The sequence below is a fragment of the Melozone crissalis genome, unplaced genomic scaffold, assembly GCF_028551555.1.
Source record: "Melozone crissalis strain CALT ecotype California unplaced genomic scaffold, PUWL_Pcris_2 ptg000027l_1, whole genome shotgun sequence".
NCBI lineage: Eukaryota > Metazoa > Chordata > Aves > Passeriformes > Passerellidae > Melozone > Melozone crissalis.
In genome coordinates this window covers 35,916,767-35,939,764 of record NW_026535805.1, presented here as the reverse complement: position 1 = coordinate 35,939,764, position 22,998 = coordinate 35,916,767, and the positions used below count along the sequence as shown (strand labels likewise).

The window sequence follows — 22,998 nt, the reverse complement described above, 5'->3', positions numbered from 1 at the left end:
ACATGAAATCCCGCTGAGGTATAGATGCCTCAGAGAGTACAAGCCTGTTCTCTTTAATAGTCAGCTTTTTTCTTGTTCCTTTTTCTTCAGTACATACCAACATTAACATTTTAGAGGCACAAAAGAAGCGGAGTTGTAGACATACTTTAGATAATCTGTCACTCTTTGGCATTCAGAGGGAACAGGAGCCCAATACAACAAGAAACAGTAGCCTCCCAAGGTCCTTACTTTAACCATTAGCCACTCTTGTGCAGTTAGCTCAGTGTAGGCAGAGCCACTTAGAAGCCAAATCCATTTGCAGAGAACTAGTTACAGTATTAGGGCTGAAGTTAATCTGATAGGAAAGCAGAGGAACTTGTCTCAGAGGGGAAGGTGCTGTATTTTGTCCAGTTCTAACCAGCTGATGCTATGAAACAAGTCTTGAGATCTTAAAGTCAGCTGATCTTCATAAAACTTTTAAAATTAAATATTTCAATTGCTCATAAGAATACATCAGGACTGGCAGCCTTTATGGTACAGAGAAGGATTCAGTTGGAATGTCGTTGCAGTTTCCAGGTGGGTGGTTATGCAAGGTGGAAGCAGGCTGAAGTGCAGCTTAGAGCAAATCCGTTCTTGCGGATATCTCACACCCAAGGGGTGGGTATGTGACTGCCTCACAGGTGACCTTTAAAATGCAGGCATAGAGGGAGTGCTAGGGAGCACAGTGAGACAGCCATGGCGAGGAGATTCATATGGAGGAGCACGGTCAAGAAAAGGATGTGATGTGTAAGTCAAATTTATGGGACTGCCAGACAGTGATATAGGATCAGTGTTTGTCCATCTGCTTGTATATTCAGGATTCTCCCAACACCTCTGTTTTTTACAACATCATTAGTAAGGTAAATGGTATGTAAAGGAGTGAATAATTTAGTGTTATGTATAGTGAAATTCACAATAGTGTCAGCAATTATAAGAAGTTGAAAAAAGGAGTGAGAGTAGAGCAGCAAGGTGACAGAGCGGTTGGCCTTGATTGGCAGAGACAGTAGCCAAGGTGTTAGGGTTAGGATTAGGTACTCATTTCAATTGTTCTTACTTCATATCACTGTCAGAGCCTCTTCTGCTGGTTCATAAAGCTCCTGGGGAGGGATGGGGGCCTGAATGTTTTAGTGTGCCTTGCACTGCTCTGAGGCTGTGCAAGCTGGTGACGTGTTTGTGGCAGGCTGAGGCCTTCACATCAGCTTAAATTTGCCTGGGTCAGGTAATACCATCAGCAGTGAAGGCCAGAAGCAAATGCCTAATGACAGACTAACTATTGGAGGATCCCTGATGGCCTTCTGTCCTGATCACTGGGTCTGTGCCAAGGGCCATGGCACCTGCTGATGACTTTCGCTGCATAAAAACTCCCTTAGAGAGATAGGCATTGTAGTTCTTCCTTTTTTCCAGGAGCAGGTGCAAAGACAAAATGCTTTTCCTGTCATGTGTGTTTGATAGTTTTGACCAAAATGCTCACAAATAATGTGGCAAGTTCTAAACTGAGAAGAATTACGGGCAGCATTAATGTAACCATGGAGAAAAAATTCCAAAGGAGTATCAGCATAAAGGAGTTACCTTCCACTGCTGTACTCTGGCACTCTGAATTCTTAGTTGCAGTGTGCAGTTATGTGTGCACAGCTCTCAAAAGAACAGGCTCAGAGTTTGTCCTGTGTTTCATGAACAGGATGGCCAGAGTGGTCCAGCAGAGGATGCTTGTGAGTAACAGCAGCTGGCCCTGATGTCAACAGAGATTTCATTAAAGCAAACCTGGGAAAATCGTAGGCTTGTGCTGGAAGGAGGGAGTGAGAAGGCACCAGGAGTGTGTTGCCTGCGTTTCCTTGGCAGCAGAGAAGACTTGGGGAGGGGGTGCTGGGGGGACATGCACGGCACGGCAGGACACGGCCATTCAGCGAGTGCCTCTGTAACCAGAGCCATCCGTCTCTGCTGCTGGCGGTGCCTGACTGAGTGCTATTATTAGCAGGCAGGTGATGTCATGGAACGTGTCTGAGGCCAGCCAGGGAATCCCCACTGAAGATGGATGGGCCAGGCCTTGGGAGGGGTGGCTGGGGGACAGGAGGAGGTGGCCCTGTGCCTGCATCCAGGCCTGCCCGGGGGGGCCTGCAGCCGCCAGCGGCCCCCAGTCCAGCCTAGCTGGGGCACTGGCTTCGTGCTGTGTAAATTATCTTCCCAGCGTGGTGGCTGGCTGTTCACTCTGAAGTATGTGAATGTACTTAACCTTCAGTAACCTTTCCATTGTTTACTTTAGAGTATACATTTGTAGCTTCTGGCAAAAGGTAGGGATATCCTAGAGAGCATGTCAGGCCTCACATTAATGGAGTTTCAAGAGGTTTCATTCTTCGTTCCTTTTCTTTTTTTTTTTTCTTTCCAAAGGGAAAAATTGCTGGTAAGAGAAAGGTTTAGTATATCTTTTTAGCTGCATATTTCTTCTCTGGTAAATAAAAGTCTTTCCAGAAAACAGTGCTTACTGCCATGCAGGCTTTGCAAGGCAAAAGGCATTCCAGTACCATAATTACATGCTGCAGAGAACAAAGCATGCTATCATGTGTTATTAACACATACTTCCACAGCAAACTGTGGAAGACCTCACCTTCTCGCTGACCAGGATGTCAGTTGTATTTAAGTTTTGATGTATTTTGTATTGTGAAAAGCATATTCTTACAAATCTGCTATGATACCAGAAAGACAATTATTGCTTAGATGTGGATGTGGGATGAGGAATTCAGTATCTGTGAACCCACAGGTTTTTTCCTGGACATCCCAAGACAGCTGAAGAATCATGTAAGAAGAGATTACTTTTCCTAAAAGAACATTGTTGTTTGTCTTCCTTCTTAGAGCTTGGTTTAATACTGAAGCTTATGAAGCACTCTGAAAGATACTGTTTCTCTTTCACAATGTCCACAATCAAAATTAAGCAGCTGACATAATAAAATCGCTGCAAAAATAGATGTAAAAATTTCAGAGTGCAGCCCAGCAAATGTAACATTTATGGTGAAATAGGAAATACAGGCTCTTCTTGGTAGATGGAGTCCTAATCCAGAGATTGAAACACTTGCAGTTCCTATTCTCTAGAAGTGTCTCTAACCCAGTGGAGGTCAGGGGCAAAGTGTGTTAACAAAGCAGTACCAGAAACTTTGACAGCACTTGCCTTCCATTTTTTCAGTTGTATATAACCAGTCATTTAGAAAGATAGAGGAAAAATAACCAACCTCGTAACTGCCACCCTGAGGATGGAAATTGGACTTGTAGCTTCTCAATTGGGTGTCTTTTTTTTCTTTTAAACCATTCTTTACAGAATATGATTTAAAACACATTGCTATTAATAAATTTGCAGTCCTGCAGCTTGTAAAAATCTTTTACTTTTTTTTCTTTAGGTTTGCTAGAGAAATGAATTAAGCTCTTGCTCAGGTAGGATAGGGAAAAGCTTAATTGCTTCTTAAGAGCCCAGCATAAGAGAAATATGCAGGGTTAGGCAATATCTAAATTTACAGTGAGCATATGGGTACAGTAAGATGTTTGCTTACACGTTTCTAATATGTGACAATCTGTGACATAACTCAGAAATGCTTTCAAGCTTTTAAGAAGAATTTAGAACTGTGTTTAAAGCTCAAGGGGAGAAGAATGATCCTGACCTGCTTGGGGGTCAAATATACAAAGAGCTCATTTTATGTGAATATGGTTAGTTTTTGTTTTATTATAGCACTAAAGCTTTCAGCTAACTGTAGACTAATATAACTAATATTAGCTGTTGCAAATGTTCTTGTTCCTGTATTAATGCAATTAGAGAGCTTTTCCTAAACTTTTTTTTGAACCTCATTACTATGTAAGCATAATTCAAAACTGCCTCAGAAAGCTGATGACAAGAACAATGTGGTCCACACAAAGTGGATTTTACATATACACTTGCTACTGAGACTGATTTCCAGATAGGGGAATATGTGTTACAGATATATATGAAACACATAAAAAAGGTGTTCTTCAGTTAAAAACAAGCTCTGCCTGTCAGGATGATGAGTGTTCTAGGATTCTGAGTCAATTATAAACTACTGTCTTTCATATACAGAAGAAAAACCCATACTGCTTGTTCCAATTTTCACTGTAAAAGTAATTTATAAAGTTTTGTTAATTGGTTGAACGTAGATAGGCAGGCATAATAAAACACTTACATGACAGTTCATAAAAAAGAAGGACCTCTCAAGCCAAATCCATGTCCTGCTCAGTGTGTTAGGTTTGTGAATTTTTTCTATTGGTAATTTTTTTCCCAGTTGCATCTAAAGACTTGAATCCTACAAGTTCTCCTTCCGTAGGATTTCTGCTGCAAGACCTGTCAGATCCAAGGCTTAGATGCTGTTACTAATCCTCACTTACCGCCATCTAAATCATAAAACTGTTATGTAGAGCTTTGGGCTCAGGAAATGTTTCTGTGCTGCAGTCACATGAAAATAGTAGCTTTGGTGTCTACTCTGCAAGACTGGTATGGGTGTATTTTACCATCAGCTTCACCATTACCAATATCTGATGTATTAATTTAATGCCCTTATTGCTGCTCAGTCACCTTGGAACACAACAGTGAAATGCTCTTCTACTTTTGTTATACCAAGAATATCAAGGTATTTACCTCCACTGAGGAGGACCCTAGTACAGATACTCTATTGCTTTCTAAGATCTCAACAAATAAGTTTTTGCTGATTAAACAGATCCTTTGCAGAATTGACCTGCTCTTGTTACATATACTTTACCATCACTGACCCTAACTAACATTTTGTTAAGATGCCCATTTAAATTTTTACAATTCTTTTAGGACTGTTATCTGTAGCCTCCTGTTCAAATTCTACTTTCAGTTATTCTTTTCTTCTGATCCCAGATTGCCTTTTGCATTTCTTAAATACCATCTTTTGCCATGCTGTCTCAAAGATGACACAGGATTGCAGTGTGCTGCTAATCATTTGCTATGTTTCACCATGGAAATGTCTGCCTTTTAGTGCTAAATAAAACCATGAATTTGTATTAATATAGCAGCTTAAATTTATGATGAAAAGCTTCTGTCTGAAATATTTCTTATAAACACATGTGTTGTGATAGTGATTATATGAAGAAGCTATGCCAAAGAACAACCTTCATTTACTCTGTTGTAAACTACAGACAATTAACTTTGTTTCTCTGACCTCTGATTTAAATGGTCCTTCATCTGGATGATTTCTATCCATGTTGCTTCAGGCAGCAGATTAAATTCATGGTTCTAGGAAAGATGATGGCTATTACTACACAGCATATCCTGATCTCAGAGGATTTGGGGGAAGTTATGAAGTACTGAGATGGATTGAGGTACACACAGGCTCACAGACTTCTGGAGGAAAGAACCATTTTTTTCCTTGATGATTATTATTTCCACAGGAATTTGGCTGCTACCTTTTCATAATTACTTTTTTTTTTTTTTTAATTTTTCAGCTAATTCTGGTTCTTTGCAAGGCCCGCAGACTCCACAGTCCACTGGTAGTAATTCCATGACAGAAGTGCCAGGCGATTTGAAGCCCCCAACACCAGCATCCACACCTCATGGACAGATGACACCTATGCAGGGTGGCAGGTATGAAAAGGGCTTTGCTTCATTTTTTATTGCTCTATTTCTACAGCAGTTTAATCCAGTCTTTCCCAGCTGCTTTGGCACTTGTAGGATTTTGTGGTAAACCAGTCAGACTCTAAAAAGTGGCAGAAAACTACTTATTTTTGGAGGAGAAAGAGGGAAAGGGAGGAAGGAGTAGAGAGAGGTCCATTAGCTTTCTAAACACCAGAAAAGGATCAGACAAGCAAAGAAGTGCATGTCAATATGTCAGTAGTGGGGAGGAAGGTGGAACCCAAGAACCCCTACTTAGAACCACAACCTTCCTCTCCTCGCTTGTCCTGTACACCTCTGGTCAACAGATCATGCTCAGGAAGGAGAAATGTGTGGTTTAAAGGTGTTACCTGAATTCAAATTGTGAAAAGTATATATAATAACAGTAGTTGAGATAGCAGAGGGTTCAACTGGGTAGACCAAGAGATCCCTCTCAGTTCTGTGCTCTGTAAGTCTCACAGACTGGCTTAATCTGGAGTGAAGCTGTCTCACCATTCATTAAGGAGCATTAGCCCACTGAAGTCCAGCAAAACAGTTTTTTATGACTTCAGCAGGAACATGACTGAGCTCTGTACTCTGTGCAGAGCCACTCCAACTTCTTTTTTTCTCCATCTGTAATGCTGCAGAAAGGATAGCAAGAACCTTCTTTAATCATCTTAATTAATTTTGAGGTAAAAAATTAATTCTAGGTAAAAAAGAACAAAACAACTTAGTAAAATTTCAGGAAGGTTTAGACTTCTAAATGAGTAATAGGAATGCACAAATAGTAGAATTAAATAAAAAACCCTGATCTCTAAGGTAAATAGACAGAGAAGGTTGAGGGAAAAGTGGGTAGATTCTTTTAAATTATTGTCCATTTTGAAAGTCTTTTGCATCTACCTTTTATGCATCCTGCACTGATCACTGCCACAACATTTATTGTAGAATTTCTTTTTCTTAAGAATACAGGATGATGTTAATGTTTCTTTCTTTTTAATCTGCCAGAAACAGCTCAGTCAGTGTGCATGATCCCTTTTCTGATGTAAGTGATTCAGCGTTCCCAAAGCGAAACTCCATGACGCCAAATGCACCATACCAGCAGGGAATAAACATGCCAGACATGATGGGAAGGATGCCATATGAGCCGAATAAAGATCCTTTCGGTGGAATGAGAAAAGGTATTTTCTTTCTGGGAGCTTAAGTGTTCCTCCCTGTGTCTTAGGTAATCAAGATTTTGTAGTCAGAATGAGCTTTGTCAATTTGATGATTTTGCCATTGGTGTCCTTGTAGCAAAAAGAGAGGTGCAGTGCAGTTGAGTTTCTGGTCTGGTCATATTTTCCCCACTCAGAGTCATGCCCCTTATTTTGGAATTAAGAGAATCCTAAAAATGTGTGTAGGAATAAATTTTGGGAAATGGCGTAAATCATAGGGTTAGAATGTATATTTATTGATGTTAGTAAGCTACTCTGCAAATCAAGTGCTGGACTTCACTGTTAGAATGTGAAGTGGTGAAGCAACATGCCTGGTTGTAGTAGGACTGGTGTGGGAATTCACTGTGTGAAACTGAGCAAGCCTCCTGTTGCAGTGTGAGCCCTAATACTCTCTGTCTCAGTTTACATATTTTTCAGAATAGTAAAGCTAATTTTTTTCTTACTTGGGCAGTTCCTGACAAAAGGTTATAAAAGGTGATAAACACGCTCTTAAGTTTGTTTATTTTTAAAAAGCAAAATTTAAAATTCATTTAAAAATTGACTCTGGTCCTTTTGGGTGCTTAACCTACAGCTGGTTTTGTGGATATTGTAAGAAGATTTTAAAATTAATCAATCTTGCATGCCTCAGATACAGGAAAGTAGGAGGAAAGAACACAGGCAGGGCTCACAGTGGCTCTGAAGAGAAGAGCTGGTGGAGGAGATTAAGTGTAAACTAAAACAGAGCAAAAGGGAGATATGGCAAGAAGAGGCCATGAAACTGAGGAAAGGGAGAGATGTGGTGAAGTAGGGAGATGCTTTAAAAGAGGTAGTTAATTGAATGTGATTTTTTTAGAAAGCCTTTCCTTTAAATCCTTTTGCCTGAACTGTGGACGCTAACATATAATGCAGTTGAAGGAAGGGAAAAAACTCTCTGCTTTAGATTCACTTTAGGTTTTATATCCATATGAGATTAAGTGGGTGGGTTGTACTTTCTCATACATTTCACTTCATCCTGTTGAAACAGAAATATCTCTGTTCAGTATCTACTATGAGGGACTGAAGTTCTGTTTGCTTGGTGATTTATATCTGATAATAGTGTCTTTTCTTGGACCCATAGAATATGCCTGTCCTACTTGAGAAGCTATATTAGGATACAGTATCCTTTCCAAAACAACATTATTGTATATATGTGTATGAGGGTTTTATGGGGGGAAATAAAAACTTGATTCTGACAGCTTTGTAGTTCAAACTAGCAGATTTGCTTTCATCTGTTTGGTGAGGCTTATGTTTGCGTTCATTTTTAGCATTGTTTCAGTGAAAAGAACAAGAGTAAAGTTCATCTTCAGCTGTGAAGACCAGAGGGAAGCAGCTGCCTGGTGCCTGATAGCTCATTTCCATAGGAGATTTCTTTCCCTACTTGCAGCTCCTTAATATTATACCCATCATCTTGGTAGTGGTGGTGCTTCATGTGTTCCCATTAGACCCCAGAGAGCTTGTTAGGCCTCCACCTGCTAATTCTCCTTGGCAGTGTTAGGGATCTGAACATTCTCCTAAAATACTTCATTGAAAAGCAAGTGAACTTCAAACACCCAGATTAATAAATTTCATTTTACTGACTGTTGCAGTGCCTGGAAGCAGTGAGCCTTTCATGACCCCTGGACAAATGCCTAACAGTGGAATACAAGATATGTATAACCAGAGTCCATCTGGAGCAATGTCCAACATGAGCATGAGCCAGCGACAGCAGTTCTCTTATGGAAGTGGCTATGACAGGAGGTGAGTCAATCTTCAGGAAAAAGCAAATCCCATTAGTGAAAATTATCCTCTCTCTTCCCTTTTCATTTTCCCATTCCACTTTGCAGAGAACATAGCAGCCTACATTTCCTACAGCATCTTACTAAATCACTGGGACTCAAACCACTGGTAATGACTGAGTCTAGCTGTTCACAGAAATTAATAAGGAGGAATTGTCACACCTTAGAAATCACTCAGGCTGCAGCAGATCAGCTCGTGGGTGTCTTTGACAGCTGCCTTCAGCTGGCAGCTGGGCTGGGCTGTGATAGCATAAAGTAGCACTTGAGTTGGTCTCCTGGCCATGTTTTTACCTAAACAGTTGCTAGTTGGCTTTTAATGAAAAACAAAATGCACAGTCTAAATGTGTCTGATTTGTGGTCTGTGAGTGAATTGCCTTTGGAGAGTCTGGAGTCTGTTGTCAGAGCTGTAGCAGCAGCAGTCTTGCAGTGTGTCCAACAGGATTCTCATAAGTTTGTCCTTCAGTGAAGTGCATGAAATAAATTTGGTCATCTTTTGTTTATCTGGGGAAAGGCTTTGGAAACAAAAAGTGGTAAAATCACTGATGTCTAAGCATTGGTAGAGCAAGCAGAATGTTCTGGGAATGTTTGGATTATATTAAGTATTCTGGCAGATTTTGCTGCTCTGGCCATATTCCTGCTTTTCCTTTCATTGGGCTGTGCACTTAGCTTCTCTTTTTGTTTCCTGATGGTAACAGAGCAGTGCAGTGTGGGTTTTTAAAGTGTAAGGGCAAAGTAGTTTTCAGTCAGTAGTTTTAAGTAGTAGATGTGTCAAGTAAATCAAGTATCATCATGCTGTTCAATCGGTCACATTGCTGGGGAGTTGGTGAGAATAAGGGCTTCAGTGGAAGGTGTTAAGTGAAGAGAATGTTTCCGTTGAAGGATGTGATTTATTTTATTAGGTTGGCAATTTTGGAAAAGAAGTACTTTTTACAGAATGAGGTTTCCTTTGTCATTTTTTAGGTTGGATCATGGGCTGGGTCCTGAAGGCAGTATTGTACCACCTGGTCAAGGCGATGTGGTGCCTTCAAACAGTGACCCAAGCATGTACTCTCCTAATTGTTACCCTGGCCAGCAAAGGTGAACCCTGATTTCTCTGTTTGTAGTACCCACAGTAACCAGCTAACAGCTGGCAGCCCGTGTGAGAGAGAGCATGCAGGCAGAGTGTGTGGCCTCTCACTATGTTACTTCTGTTTTGCTCTCTTGTTTAGGCTTTTACCCTTGGTTCAGTTCTTGCAGGGCAGCAGAGGCTCCTGTGAGTGAGTTGATTTCTGCAATAGTAGTATCAGCTGTTAGGAAAGGAGTGTACATCCTACCTTGTGTATCTGCTGCACAGCACAGGACTAGAATGTAGTTTACAGGCCCAAGTTCTCCAGCAGCATTAAATTATCCCACTTCTGAAGCTTCCACAATTTCACCTGGCTTATGGTTATCCTGTGGCTAAAAAGCTGAACATTTAGAAAGTCTTCCCTAATGTATAACACGTGTACCTTTGCTGAATTTTGTCTTACTGCATATACTCTTGGGCAGCTACAGACAAGTCCCCTCATTTACATTGTTCTTTTAACAGGCATTGGATAATTTCTCTCCATCCATGTCATAATTTTAGGGACACTGAATTGCTATTTCTTTCTCTCTGGTCATCTCTTTTTAAAAGAAATTAGTTTTCTACATTTGGAAAAATGAGGTCCCATTAGTTCTTTTAACATGTCAAGTTCCCCAGTTCTCTGTTTCTGTACCTCTTCCTGATACATTACTTCTATAATTATCCTCTAATTGTTGATGTGTTCTCACTGATAGTGTACAGAGAGAAATTACTGACATATTAGCCTACAATACAGTGCTATTTATCAGTCCTAATGCTTTCCAAGTACTTGATTTCAGCAACCTAAATTTCATTCATATGTGCTTAAAATGTTGCACTGTAGTGCTCCTCAGAGGTCTTAAAGGCCCCAGGTAAGTTTCCAAGTGCAACACAACTTGTCTCTTATTGTGTATGCTTCATTATGTAGCTTTAATTAAAAATTACACAAACATTACCAAAATTATTAGTACTGTTTTTACTCACTTTAAATTGATATATTCTTGAATAATCCAGAAAGTAGCTTGCTATCAGAATTGGATTAAAATTGTAGCTTGCCACAAGAATTTTTACCTGCAAACTTTTAGCTTTACACCAGATACTTCCCCACCAAGGATGGGCTCCCCATGTCTGCAGCTGCCTTTCTTACCTCCTTGCTAACCATACCCTCTTTCCATTCCTGACTGCTCCCTCTAAATCCCTCTGTTGTATCTTCATTGCTCCTCCTCTCTTCTATCTACTTTACCTCCTTCCTTCTACAACCAGCTCCAGCAGAGCTTACTACCTCAGGCTCAGGACCATAACCAGACTGTACCTTCACCTTGTTTCCAGATGGCAGATACCTTCAAGGTGCAAGATTTTCAGAGGAATTTACTTTTCCTGGTGGCTTGAAAACTCCAGCAGCTCTAAGTATTGATTTGAATGCTTTATTTTAGGCATGAACCATATGGGCAGCAGTATCCAGGACAAGGACCTCCCTCAGGACAGCCACCATATGGAGCACATCAACCTGGAATGTATCCACAGCAGCAGGTAGTAGAGGGGGAAATGGCTATGTTCATAACATTTGTTTAAAAAAATTCACCCCAGGATTCTGTATTGAAAAATTTGTTTGTAAAGGTTATGTTTTTTGGCACAGAGGAGCATTGTAATTCTGGTCAAAGTCACGGCCTGTATGGATAAGCAATGTATGTGCAGCTGTAGGTAAATGTGTTCCTTACACTGGAAGAATGTAAATTCTAACAGATGTTCTGTGGCTTTGGATGTGCATCAGGTGATTGTCCCAAGTTAATAACCAGCAGACTGGGAAACTATAGAGCATAGTTAAGTGAAGTGACAAACAGAAGTGAAGTAACAAGTGAAGGAATAAATAGAAAAGCTGTTTGGATGACAGGTTCAAGGGCCTTAATTTAATGTCATGCAGCCAAGTGAACCCAACAAAGAACTGGAACAAAGTAAAATGAGCAACACTCTTAATTATTTTCAGTGCTGTGGTGGGTCATATGAGATACCTATCTTTAATTTAGATCAGAGGGCATATTCCAACATGATGTCTCTAGTAATAATATGGTACAAAAACATAGGAGAGAATGTTGTTGGTGTTAAAAATAGTTTAAACATTTGTACATTGCAGTCTCTCCAATTCCTACAACTCAAAAATACAAATTAATAAGCTTTTTTTGTTACATGCATGGTTAATACCTTGTGAGCAAAATCCCACATTAGAAGTCAATAGCAAAACTCCACTGACTTCAACAGGATCAGTTTCATTCTGCATGTTATTGATTCAGTTCTAGTCATACAATACCTGAAGTTGGCTTTCAGAATAGAAAGCATTTCCTTATTATAAAAAACTGAAATGTAAACTAGTTTTGAGCCAATTTCAGATAGTTCTGTTCAGTTTGGGATAGAGTTTTACTAGGAAATTGGGGTCAGGAGTTGGGAGTGCGGTCGGGAGAAACCAAAACAGATCTTAGATTGCACTGTACTAAAAGCATACATTAATTTAAATTTCAGAATTTCTTGCTTATCTCTTTGGTTGATAACATCTCAAAGATGGCATAATCAGAAAACTGTTTTGTTGTTTTTTATGACGAGCATATGCTAGCAGTCTAGGTGATTTAGTGGGGTGACTGCAAAGATATATAACAGAATAGTTTGTGATATTCCATGCTAACATGTGCAGGGAGTATATTAACTACATGTTCCTTTAAGTGAGGAGACAGCTAGAATTGTAAAAATATATTTGGCTCTGTCCTTAGTACTGTTTATATATTTTGTACAATGACTCTTGAAAGCAAAATGCATTAATGCAGAAAAGCAGTGGAGAATGAAGGACAAGGATCCTGACCAGCCTCGGCCTCTCTCTCCCATCCCCAGAGGATTCCACTTCTTCATTTAACTAGACATTCTCTTGCCAGTAGCTTATTTACAATTTCCTAAATCTTGCTCTGTAGTGGTTCAGGAGGAATGTGAAAAATGACCCTTTCAAAGCTTTATCTACAACCCAAAGGCTAGGGAATGACCTGCAAAGGAGGTGATTGGAGCATGAACTCCTGGGGCTAATGAAACACTTGGAGCCAGGTTTTCCAGTTTCTGTATGAATGCTTACATCCCAAGAGCTATTATGCAGCAGGTGCCCTGTCTTGGTTGCAGGCTTTTTGTCCTCTGTGAGGTCTCAGAATTCCACATCTCAGTGGAGAGAGGGACATGTGGTGCAGTCTCAGTGTCCTGCTGAGCATGTCCACAGGAGGGAGGAGCTCAGGTGCATCACTGTCCTCTGCACTGGGGACCACTGGGCACAGTGGCACTGCATGTGCCAAGGTGCTGGAGTGCTTTTAAAAAGGCACGTGCTTCATTCCCAAGTGTCTGCTGTGAGCACTGAGGCACTGTGGCAAAACAAACACGACCTTCTTAGGTGTGGCTGCTGCCAAGTCATTTCTTAATGCAGAAATTGGCCCCAAGGGTGCAATTTGGTACAGCAAGTAGTTCATGTAAGGCTGGAAATAGGTATTTCTCAGATAGCCAGAAAGCTCTATAGTAAGTTGAAAAAAAAAATACTTTCATACAATACAGTAGTTGTGGTTTTATGTGCACCAAAGTTGGAAGATGACTTTATGAATCCCAGAGCTGTTTTAACTTTTCCTTATTGAATACAGAGAGAATTTTATCTGATCTTAACTCTAGTACATTAGTATACATTGTACAATGCTACTGAGTTTCCGGGGGAGCTGTAACTTTGAATTTGCCATAGATCATATATTCAAAAATCACCCATTTAATTCACATTTTTTGCTTCAGAACAGTCAGTGTGGTTTGAACTGTGGAACAAACTCCCACAGGAACTAAGGACCGCTGCAAACCTTACCACCTTCCCCTCAAAGAGCAACATGTCTTTTTTTTGTTCTGCCATCTTAAACATAAATACATTCAAGCTTGTATGGTTTAAAAACCACTCAGCTCTCCCCAAGGTAAAACAGCTTACCTCACACAACATTCCCCATTTGAGAGGGTGAGAAACAAAGAGGGAATAAACCATAGGTGGCAGCTGTTAGTTACATTGCTTAATTCATTACAGAACAGCAGGGTAAGAACCTGCATAAACTAGAACAGAACGTTTGGATGTGACCATTTGCTGTAATAATCTCACAGTAAATTAAATGTGATTAGGATGATTTGGGAAGAGGATGGTTGCCCAAAGAGGACAATATTCCTGGGAATTACACAGAGTATCAAATGCAGCAGATTGTTTTCTTCTATTAATAAATTTATTGTCTGTAGCTGATGTCATATTGTAAGATTCAGTGTTTCAGACATGCATGCTTGCAGCAGATCTTGTTACTTTAAGAGTTTATTCAGTGCTTGTCTCTTGAAAAGATTCACTGGGTGGTTTTGAATTTTTTTTAAGATTTTTCTTCTTAATAGACTAAGCATAAAAAAGAAGTGAAAATGTTTTAGTTGGTGAGGACTGTTGCCTTTTCATACATGTCTGAAATGACCAGTGGAATTTAGTCTGACAGATGGGGAAGGAAAGGGAAAAAAATAGAGCAAGCATAAGAAAATTTAGCCCAAGGATAAGCTTCCTTTTAGTATTCAGTTATAAGCACAGCAAAACAGAGGCTTAAAAAGAAAGTGCTGGATCCAGCCTAACAGCGCTGTGTGCCCAACTCTGGAGTCGGCACGATCCCTCTAGAACTAAGCGCCTTCAGCTTTTTGAATGAGCTTTCATCCAGTATATTTGTATTGTGTGCGGAGTAAAAGTGACACATCTTTCCAAAATTTTCTTTCAGAACTACAAGAGACACATGGATGGCATGTATGGGCCTCCAGCCAAACGCCACGAGGGGGATATGTATAACATGCAGTATGGCAACCAGCAGCAGGAAATGTATAACCAGTACGGCAACGCTTACACAGGGCCTGACAGGAGGCCCATGCAGGGACAGTACCCATATCCATATAACAGGGAAAGGATGCAGGGCCCAGGGCAAATGCAGCAGCATGGAATACCTCCCCAGATGATGGGTGGCCCCATGCAGTCGTCATCCTCCAGTGAAGGTCCTCAGCAGAACATGTGGCCAACACGAAATGATATGCCTTACCCTTACCAGAACAGGCAAGGTCCAGGAGGCCCTGCACAGGCCCCTCCGTATCCAGGGATGAATCGCACTGATGATATGATGGTACCTGACCAGAGGATAAACCACGAGAGTCAGTGGCCTTCTCATGTCAACCAACGGCAGCCTTCTTATATGTCATCCTCAGCCTCCATGCAGCCTATCACTAGACCTCCTCAGTCATCCTACCAGACACCACCCTCTATGCCAAACCACATCTCCAGAGCTCCAAGTCCAGCGTCCTTCCAGCGCTCTTTGGAAAACCGTATGTCTCCAAGCAAGTCTCCTTTCCTACCCTCCATGAAGATGCAAAAGGTTATACCCACAGTTCCAGTGTCACAGGTCACAGGACCTCCACCCCAACCACCACCGATTAGGAGAGAGATTACCTTCCCCCCAGGCTCTGTAGAAGCATCCCAACCAGTCTTAAAACCAAGACGAAAGATTACCTCAAAAGATATTGGTAAGTATAAAAAAAAACAACCTTAATTTAAATTGTGAGGAAGGGGACTTTGATTCTGGTTTTGGGGTTTTTTTCACATTTTAAGACACTCTTGACAAATAGTGAACTTTGGTAACTACAGTGTGATTGTTTTCAATAAAAATGTGATAACGTGCATCAGTGAGGATGATAGGTAAAACTCATCCCAACAATCTTACATGAAATGAAAGCAATATTTTATATGGAGACTCAAGGTCTTCACAAATGCATTAAAAATGAAGCTTGCCTCAGATTTCAAAATGAGATGTGTTGAAATGTCCTTTAGAATGTCTGTTAAATCACCAGTACAGCATTTAGCTTAGCAAAGCTTTCCATGTTTTTGTTCCATGGAAGCTCATGCTATTCTGCTCATTCTGCTCTGTAGTTGGAGTCTCTGCTTTCCTTGAATGGTCCATTAAATCATTCCATCGTATTTGTCCTGTTTGTTTCTCCCCCACTTCTTAAAAAGATCCCCAAGTATTTTCTTATCTTAAATTTTGGTTACATTTCATCCATTCAAGTTCCTCATCCTTCAGATTTCCACGTTCCTGACAGTGTTCCACCTTTGTTTACTGATGAATTGGGTTAGTCAAGCTCTTTAGTTTGTACAATTGTTTCAGCTCAGCAGTGTCAGGAAGGGCCCTGCCAGGATATTCTCCAGCACTACAGCTTAGCAGCAGTTACAGAAAACTGAACAGAACTAAGCAGTGAAAATAGGGTCTTAATCAGTAGCCGCTGAATTTAAATTTGTGTCCTTACAATGTCACAGTTTACTCTTTCAGAACTCACTAACAGTCTCCAAGGATGCACTAATGCTGTTTTATTTCTCCCTCTTTCTTTCTCCAGTAACTCCTGAGGCCTGGAGAGTGATGATGTCTCTTAAATCTGGTCTTTTGGCTGAAAGTACCTGGGCGCTAGACACTATTAATATTCTTCTGTATGATGACAGCACTGTTGCTACTTTCAACCTCTCTCAGGTAGGTGGGAAAGCATTCTAATTCTCAACTTTCCAGGGAAGGAAAAGTGAAATAAGACACCTACAAAAATGCTGCTGGCTTTTCCAATTTATTCTAATTAGCATAAATTTTAATATTGAAAAAATTGCACTTGTTTATGATTGCCAACAGTGAGTAACAAGAGACAGATAGAGGTCACATAGAGGAAATAAAGAAGCCTGAAAAAAGGATGTTTCTTGTAGAAAGGAGAATGTAGGAATATAAGAATTTTAGCACTGCCAAAAGCCTAATGTGTAAACTCACACACATGATAGTATAATCCCTCAAAACAGCAGTATGTTAGTAATCTTTCTTAATCTGTGTTTCTTTAAAGACTTTGCAAGACTATATTAAACTGGTTTTTGGTGACAACTTGTCCTGTTCAGTGCTTCCCTGTGAGAGTGTGGGATTTTATTTAATTGCTTATTTTCTGTTCCGTTTCTTCTTCCAGTGAATTAAGTTTTCACAGGAATACCAAATTGACAATTTAAAGGCTAAAATCCAGTGTCTATCCATAGTGTACAAACAACACAGGATTTAACAGTGTGTGCTTTCGCCTCACTGCCTCCCAGCATTTTTCAGCTCTGCTCTAATCATTTGCCTGATAGGTGGTAGTAATAGATGGCATGCTGATAATTCACATCATCTAAAATTTGTACAAATTAAATATTCAGTTTTTCTCCTCCATTCATTCCTTGGTTACTAATAGTGTAGCTCATCATTTTTTAAATATAATGACTTTTTTTTTTTAAATACAGACACAAATGGTACATTACATCCCACCTGACTTTAGAACTAGGGATATCTATAGCATGATTTATCTCACCCAGAAAAAGAGATCTAAAATAGGTCAGATGAATCATACCCTAGAAATGGCCTGTAAAAGACCATTGATTATAAAAGGAATCAAGACAGTTAGGTTAGGTTGTGTGACTAGTGTGGGTGTTTGAAGTTAAAGGAGGTGAATCTCCTCTGAATTTTGACAGAAGCTGTGTTAATACACCCTATGCAAATGGAACAGAATACCAGACATATTGTAAATACTTATATTCTTTTTGTTATGTTTGCTTTGGACTCGGTTTCCAATGGCAGCCAGGATCATATGATGCCTGGTAACTCCTGTGGTTTTGATAAGCATTGGTTTGTTCTTAGTTCTTTGAGAAGTTGGCAATCATAAGAGAATATAGAATGGACAAAATATAGAATGGACATTTTACTGAAAACCCATTAGCCCACAATTTAAAAAAAAACACATTAAAAGCCAGACAATTGAGCTGAATGCATCATAACAACAAAAAAATTTTAATAATAAAGCCACTATGTAAATTAATACCAAGTTCAGGTACTGCCTTTCCATAAGAAAGTTATTACAAGTTAATTAAGAAGATTAAACCTAAATGAAAACTGTTTCTGAAGGGTGACTTACAGCACCAGCTTCCAATAACAGTTTTAAACTACTGCCAGACAAAAAAATGGATCTGTTCCAGTAGAGATATTAATCTAGGATATCAGTACCTGGACCCTGAACTGCAGGTTCCTACATGACAGTTGGTTTTAGAGACAAAGGAGGAAAGGAAAAATTGCAAACTTTAGATATCTAATAAAAGTAGAAATCAGAAAAAATAGCCAAGTTAGGAGCTTCAGTGCTCTGTACAAAAAATGAAGAGTAATAGGCATTTCCAAGGGGACAGAACAGCTAAGCCAGATGTCTGCTATGGCTTAAAGGAGACATTTATAAGTTCTGTACGTCTCATAGCTGTTACAGCTGAAGCAAACAGAGCTGTGATAATTTGACATTATATACTGTTTGGAGAGACTCAAGAAGAATTTCTTTTGATTAACTTCTGCCATGCAGGACCTAGCCACAAGTCCACAGCAGGATGAGAGAAATATTCACATATGAATGCATCAGTGTTCCTAGTAAAATTCCATGCAGACAAAAATATTTATGTGATTTTTATGTTCTTTCTTTCTTCTTCCCTCAGTTGTCTGGATTTCTTGAGCTTTTAGTAGAATATTTTAGAAAATGCCTGATTGACATTTTTGGAATCCTTATGGAATATGAAGTGGGAGATCCAGGCCACAAAGCACTTGATCACAAAGCAGCCAAGAAAGATGATAGTCAGTCCTTGGCAGAGGATACTGGAAAAGATGAGAATGACGAATGTATTGACTATTTTGATGAAGATGAGGAGGAGGGGGAGGATGAAAAGGTAGAAGGAGAAGAAAAGAGCATTGTTTTTCCTACTCCTGGTGCCATTGCTGATCCAAGTGAGAGGCCAAAACAAGCCAGTAAATTTGACAAGCTGCCAATAAAGATTGTAAAGAAAAATAACCTATTTGTTGTTGACCGATCTGACAAACTTGGACGTGTTCAGGAATTTGATAGTGGACTTCTCCACTGGCAGCTTGGTGGTGGTGACACAACTGAGCATATCCAGACTCACTTTGAAAGCAAGATGGAGATTCCACCACGCAGGAAAGCCCCTCCTCCCTTGAACTCTCCAAGCAAAAAGAAGGACCTCGAGGGGAGAAGTGAATCCGAGGAGCAGCAAGAAAAGAGTATAACAGCAACCATTGATGATGTCCTCTCGGCTCGGCCAGGAGCACTACCTGAAGACTCAAACTCTGGTTCCCAAACAGAGAGCAGTAAATTTCCCTTTGGGATCCATCAAGCCAAAAGCCACCGGAATATTAAACTGCTAGAGGATGAGCCAAGGAGCCGGGATGAGACTCCTCTATGCACCATAACTCACTGGCAAGACTCCTTGGCCAAACGCTGCATCTGTGTGTCAAATATCGTCCGTAGCTTGTCTTTTGTGCCTGGCAATGACACCGAAATGTCCAAACATCCAGGCTTGGTGCTGATCCTGGGAAAGTTGATCCTTCTTCACCACGAGCATCCAGAAAGAAAGCGAGCACCGCAGACTTACGAGAAGGAGGAAGAGGAGGACAAAGGGGTGGCCTGCAGCAAGGATGAGTGGTGGTGGGACTGCCTCGAGGTCTTGAGGGATAATACATTGGTCACATTAGCCAACATTTCTGGGCAGCTAGACTTGTCTGCTTACACGGAAAGCATCTGTTTGCCAATTTTGGATGGCTTGCTGCACTGGATGGTGTGCCCGTCTGCAGAGGCACAGGATCCTTTTCCAACCGTGGGGCCCAACTCAGTTCTTTCGCCTCAGAGACTTGTGCTGGAGACCCTGTGTAAGCTCAGTATCCAGGACAATAATGTGGACCTTATCTTGGCCACCCCCCCATTCAGCCGTCAGGAGAAACTCTACGCTACTTTAGTTAGGTACGTTGGGGACCGCAAAAACCCGGTCTGCCGAGAAATGTCCATGGCGCTCCTATCGAACCTTGCCCAGGGGGACACATTAGCAGCAAGGGCAATAGCTGTGCAGAAGGGAAGCATTGGAAACTTGATAAGCTTCCTGGAGGATGGGGTCACTATGGCCCAGTACCAGCAGAGCCAGCATAACCTCATGCACATGCAGCCTCCGCCTCTGGAGCCGCCTAGCGTAGACATGATGTGCAGGGCAGCCAAGGCCTTGCTGGCCATGGCGAGAGTGGACGAGAACCGCTCCGAGTTCCTTTTGCACGAGGGTCGTTTGCTGGATATCTCAATATCTGCTGTCCTGAACTCTCTGGTTGCATCTGTCATCTGTGATGTACTTTTTCAGATTGGGCAGTTATGACATAAGTGAGAAGCCAAGCATGTGTGAGTGGAGATTAGAGGGTCACATATAACTGGCTGTTTTCTGTTCTTGTTTATCCAATGTAGGAAGAAGGAAAAAAAAAGAATCTTTGCTCCTCTGCCCCATTCACTATTTACCAATTGGGAATTAAAGAAATTATTAATTTGAACAGTTATGAAATTAATATTTGCTGTCTATGTGTATAAGTACATCTTTTTATTTTATTTTTTTTAACCAAAGTTGCTGTCTAGTACATTCAAAGGTCACACTTTTTTTTTCCATAGATTATCCTTTTCAATGTTCTTTTCCATGTTTGTATTGCATATTTTTTGGGAAGCGAACTAGTGACTTTTTAAAAAAAATGTTATGGCGAACCATTGTATGATGGGAAAAAAATCTCACCACTTTGAAACAAAAAGGTGAAAAATAACCAACATACCAAGTTCCTGTGTGTTTTATTTTTTCAGATAAGGAAAAAATAAAAAAAAACTTGTATACCATCACCCAAAGCTCTGTGCAATAGAAGATTCTAGTGATGTAGGTATAGGGGATCAAGGAGGGTGTCAGTCAGTAGTCAAAATCCAAAACAATACTGATTTCTCCTCAGGAGAAATGGTTATATTAGGCTAGGAGCAAAACAAAACAAAATAAGTCAAGTTAAAAGATTTTTAAACAAAACCTGAAGTTAAACATCAATTGCTTCCTCACCAGAACTGTCTTGTCTACATCTTTTTTTTTTTGACCTTCCACAATGACAGTTCTTCACAATTCCTTTAATCATTTTTTAAAATATTTTTTTATTGCCTAAGGGCCGTGATGTATATAGAAGTTGTACATGAAACATACCCTCATTTTTTTTTTTTTAGTACAAAGTTTTTAGTTTCTTTTTCATGATGTGGTATCTACAAAGTGATAGTAGAATTTTCTTTTCTTTCATTTGGGCCATATCTCCAAAAAATAATAAAAAAAAAGAAAAAAGAAAAAACCCAACACAGAAAACCAACAACTGAGGGTAATGTACAAGTTTCTGTATGTATAAAGTCATGCTCTATTTCGGGAGAGCAGCCGATCACAATTTGCTTTATAAATCAAGGTGTGGAAATGGTTACGTATGGATTGATTTAAGAAAATGGTTACCAGTCTACAGACAAAAAATATATACAGGAAAAAAAAAAAGCAAGAAACACAACTTCAAAGATTTTTCAGTGACAAGAATCTGCATTTGTATTTCAAGATAATGTAGTTAAAAAAGAAAAAACTTGATGTAAATTCCTCCTTTTCCTCTGGCTTAATGAATTTCATTTATTCAGTATAAAATCTTTATATGTTCCACATGTTAAGAATAAATGTACATTAAATCTTGTTAAGCACTGTGATGGGTGTTCTTGAATAGTGTTCTAGTTACAGTGTGGGATATCAGAAAGCAAACTAATTACAAGAAAGAGCAATAATGATTATTCTCTTTCCCCTACTTTATTATTATGACCTTCAAAAATATTACGCTATTGTATTGCAGCAACTTGCTCTTCTTTTAGAAAAGCCTTCTCACATCTCAGAGAAGCATTTTTAATTATTATATATAAAACCAAGAAGCCTCAAAGGGGAAGACATGGCTGACAAGTGATAGTTCTGACTATGCAGGTACCCAGTCTCCGTGCTGTGTTTGGGGGACTGAAGGCAGATGTTAGAAAAAGTGACAAAAGATTTTGTTAAAGCAATAACCAACTGGAAGAAATCGATCTGTATTCACTACCTGTAATTCTCTCTGTTGGTTAAAGGTGCAAATACCCCAGTGATGTGGGTATTTAGAATAAACACCCACCCACTTCTGGATACTGTATGTGTCATTGCATACTTACGTGGCCTCTTATGCTGGGAGTCCCCCGTTAGAGTGGATCAGGCTTTAATGGAGCACATCCATCGTTATAATTGGTGGGAGATAGCCATTTCCCTTTCAGGAATTAGCTGGTTTCAGATACATCTGCTCTCACCTGGTGATACCTTGTTGCTGAATATTGTTCAAGCACTAATTTTTGCTATTTTATCTTGGATCATTGACTTTGTTAGTGTGATCATAAAAAGCTAATAATAATCAATTTCCCTGGAATTGCCACATAATTACACTGTTAGTGGATATCCTCCTCCCCTCTCCAATAACAATACAGAGGTACTTGAAAATTACAACCCCCTTTGGCACACTGCCCATTTTGTTCATATAGATTGCTATAACATTAATATATGTAAGAGAATTTCAGAGACAGGTAAAGTACATACAATTATAAACCAAGTTTGAAACGTGCCTCCCTAGGGTCAAGAGAAGTAATTTCTCTTTCTAGCTTCTCTTACCCAGTAATCTCTCCACTCCTACATCATCTGCTGCAGTGGTCTGTCTTCCTCTTGCATATCACTCCTTTTAGAAATGTCTGGTGAATTATAACCCACTTGCAACTCTTTATCACAGAGGGAGGCACATTTCAGGAATGATTTTTACAGCCTTTTGCTGGGCAGTGTGAAAGTAGAATGCCCTGGTAAACATATTTCTTACTAATATTTAATGCTTGATGCCACCCCATGGATACAAGCAAGCAGTTAAATAAACCCTCTGCTGAGTGCTACGCACCCCTTTCTGATCAAGGACACCAAAGGACTTCTATTCTCTTCCCTCTTCATCTTTCAGACCCTGAATCCTCTGGGGAAAACTGCACCTGTGGCAAAACACTCTGAGCTGTCAGAGGCAGCATGTTAATGCTCCTCAGGACTGCTCAAAGCCTGCTTAAAGAACATGGGGGGGAAAAACACCCAGCCAGCCACATAATGTCCATGTGTATGTGACATTTCCTGCCACCTTTCCAGCTGGGCTAAGAAGTAGCCAAGGAAACGCAGCAGTGTAAGGAAAAGGTTAACAGTAAGGACTCTGCCTGAACATGATTTTATTCTGTTACAGTAACAGTACTAACAGTCTGAATCACTGGTTAGTATTACATCACATTTATCAGAGGAAA

The 22,998-nt window shown here is 40.1% G+C and overlaps 1 protein-coding gene across 4 annotated transcripts in view; it reads left to right on the top strand.

Annotated features, from left to right (window-relative positions):
* ARID1B (AT-rich interaction domain 1B) overlaps positions 1–21,820 on the top strand; it is a 324,803-nt gene extending 302,983 nt beyond the window's left edge. For all 4 annotated transcript variants that reach the window (XM_054279185.1, XM_054279184.1, XM_054279183.1 and 1 more), the window contains 7 exons: positions 5,479–5,617; positions 6,629–6,801; positions 8,439–8,589; positions 11,142–11,238; positions 14,496–15,285; positions 16,150–16,280; positions 18,284–21,820. In XM_054279185.1, coding sequence (XP_054135160.1) covers positions 5,479–5,617; positions 6,629–6,801; positions 8,439–8,589; positions 11,142–11,238; positions 14,496–15,285; positions 16,150–16,280; positions 18,284–19,996 — 3,194 coding nt within the window. In that variant the 3' untranslated portion in view covers positions 19,997–21,820. The remainder of the gene's footprint in view (positions 1–5,478; positions 5,618–6,628; positions 6,802–8,438; positions 8,590–11,141; positions 11,239–14,495; positions 15,286–16,149; positions 16,281–18,283) is intronic.
* The last annotated feature ends 1,178 nt before the right edge of the window (positions 21,821–22,998 follow it).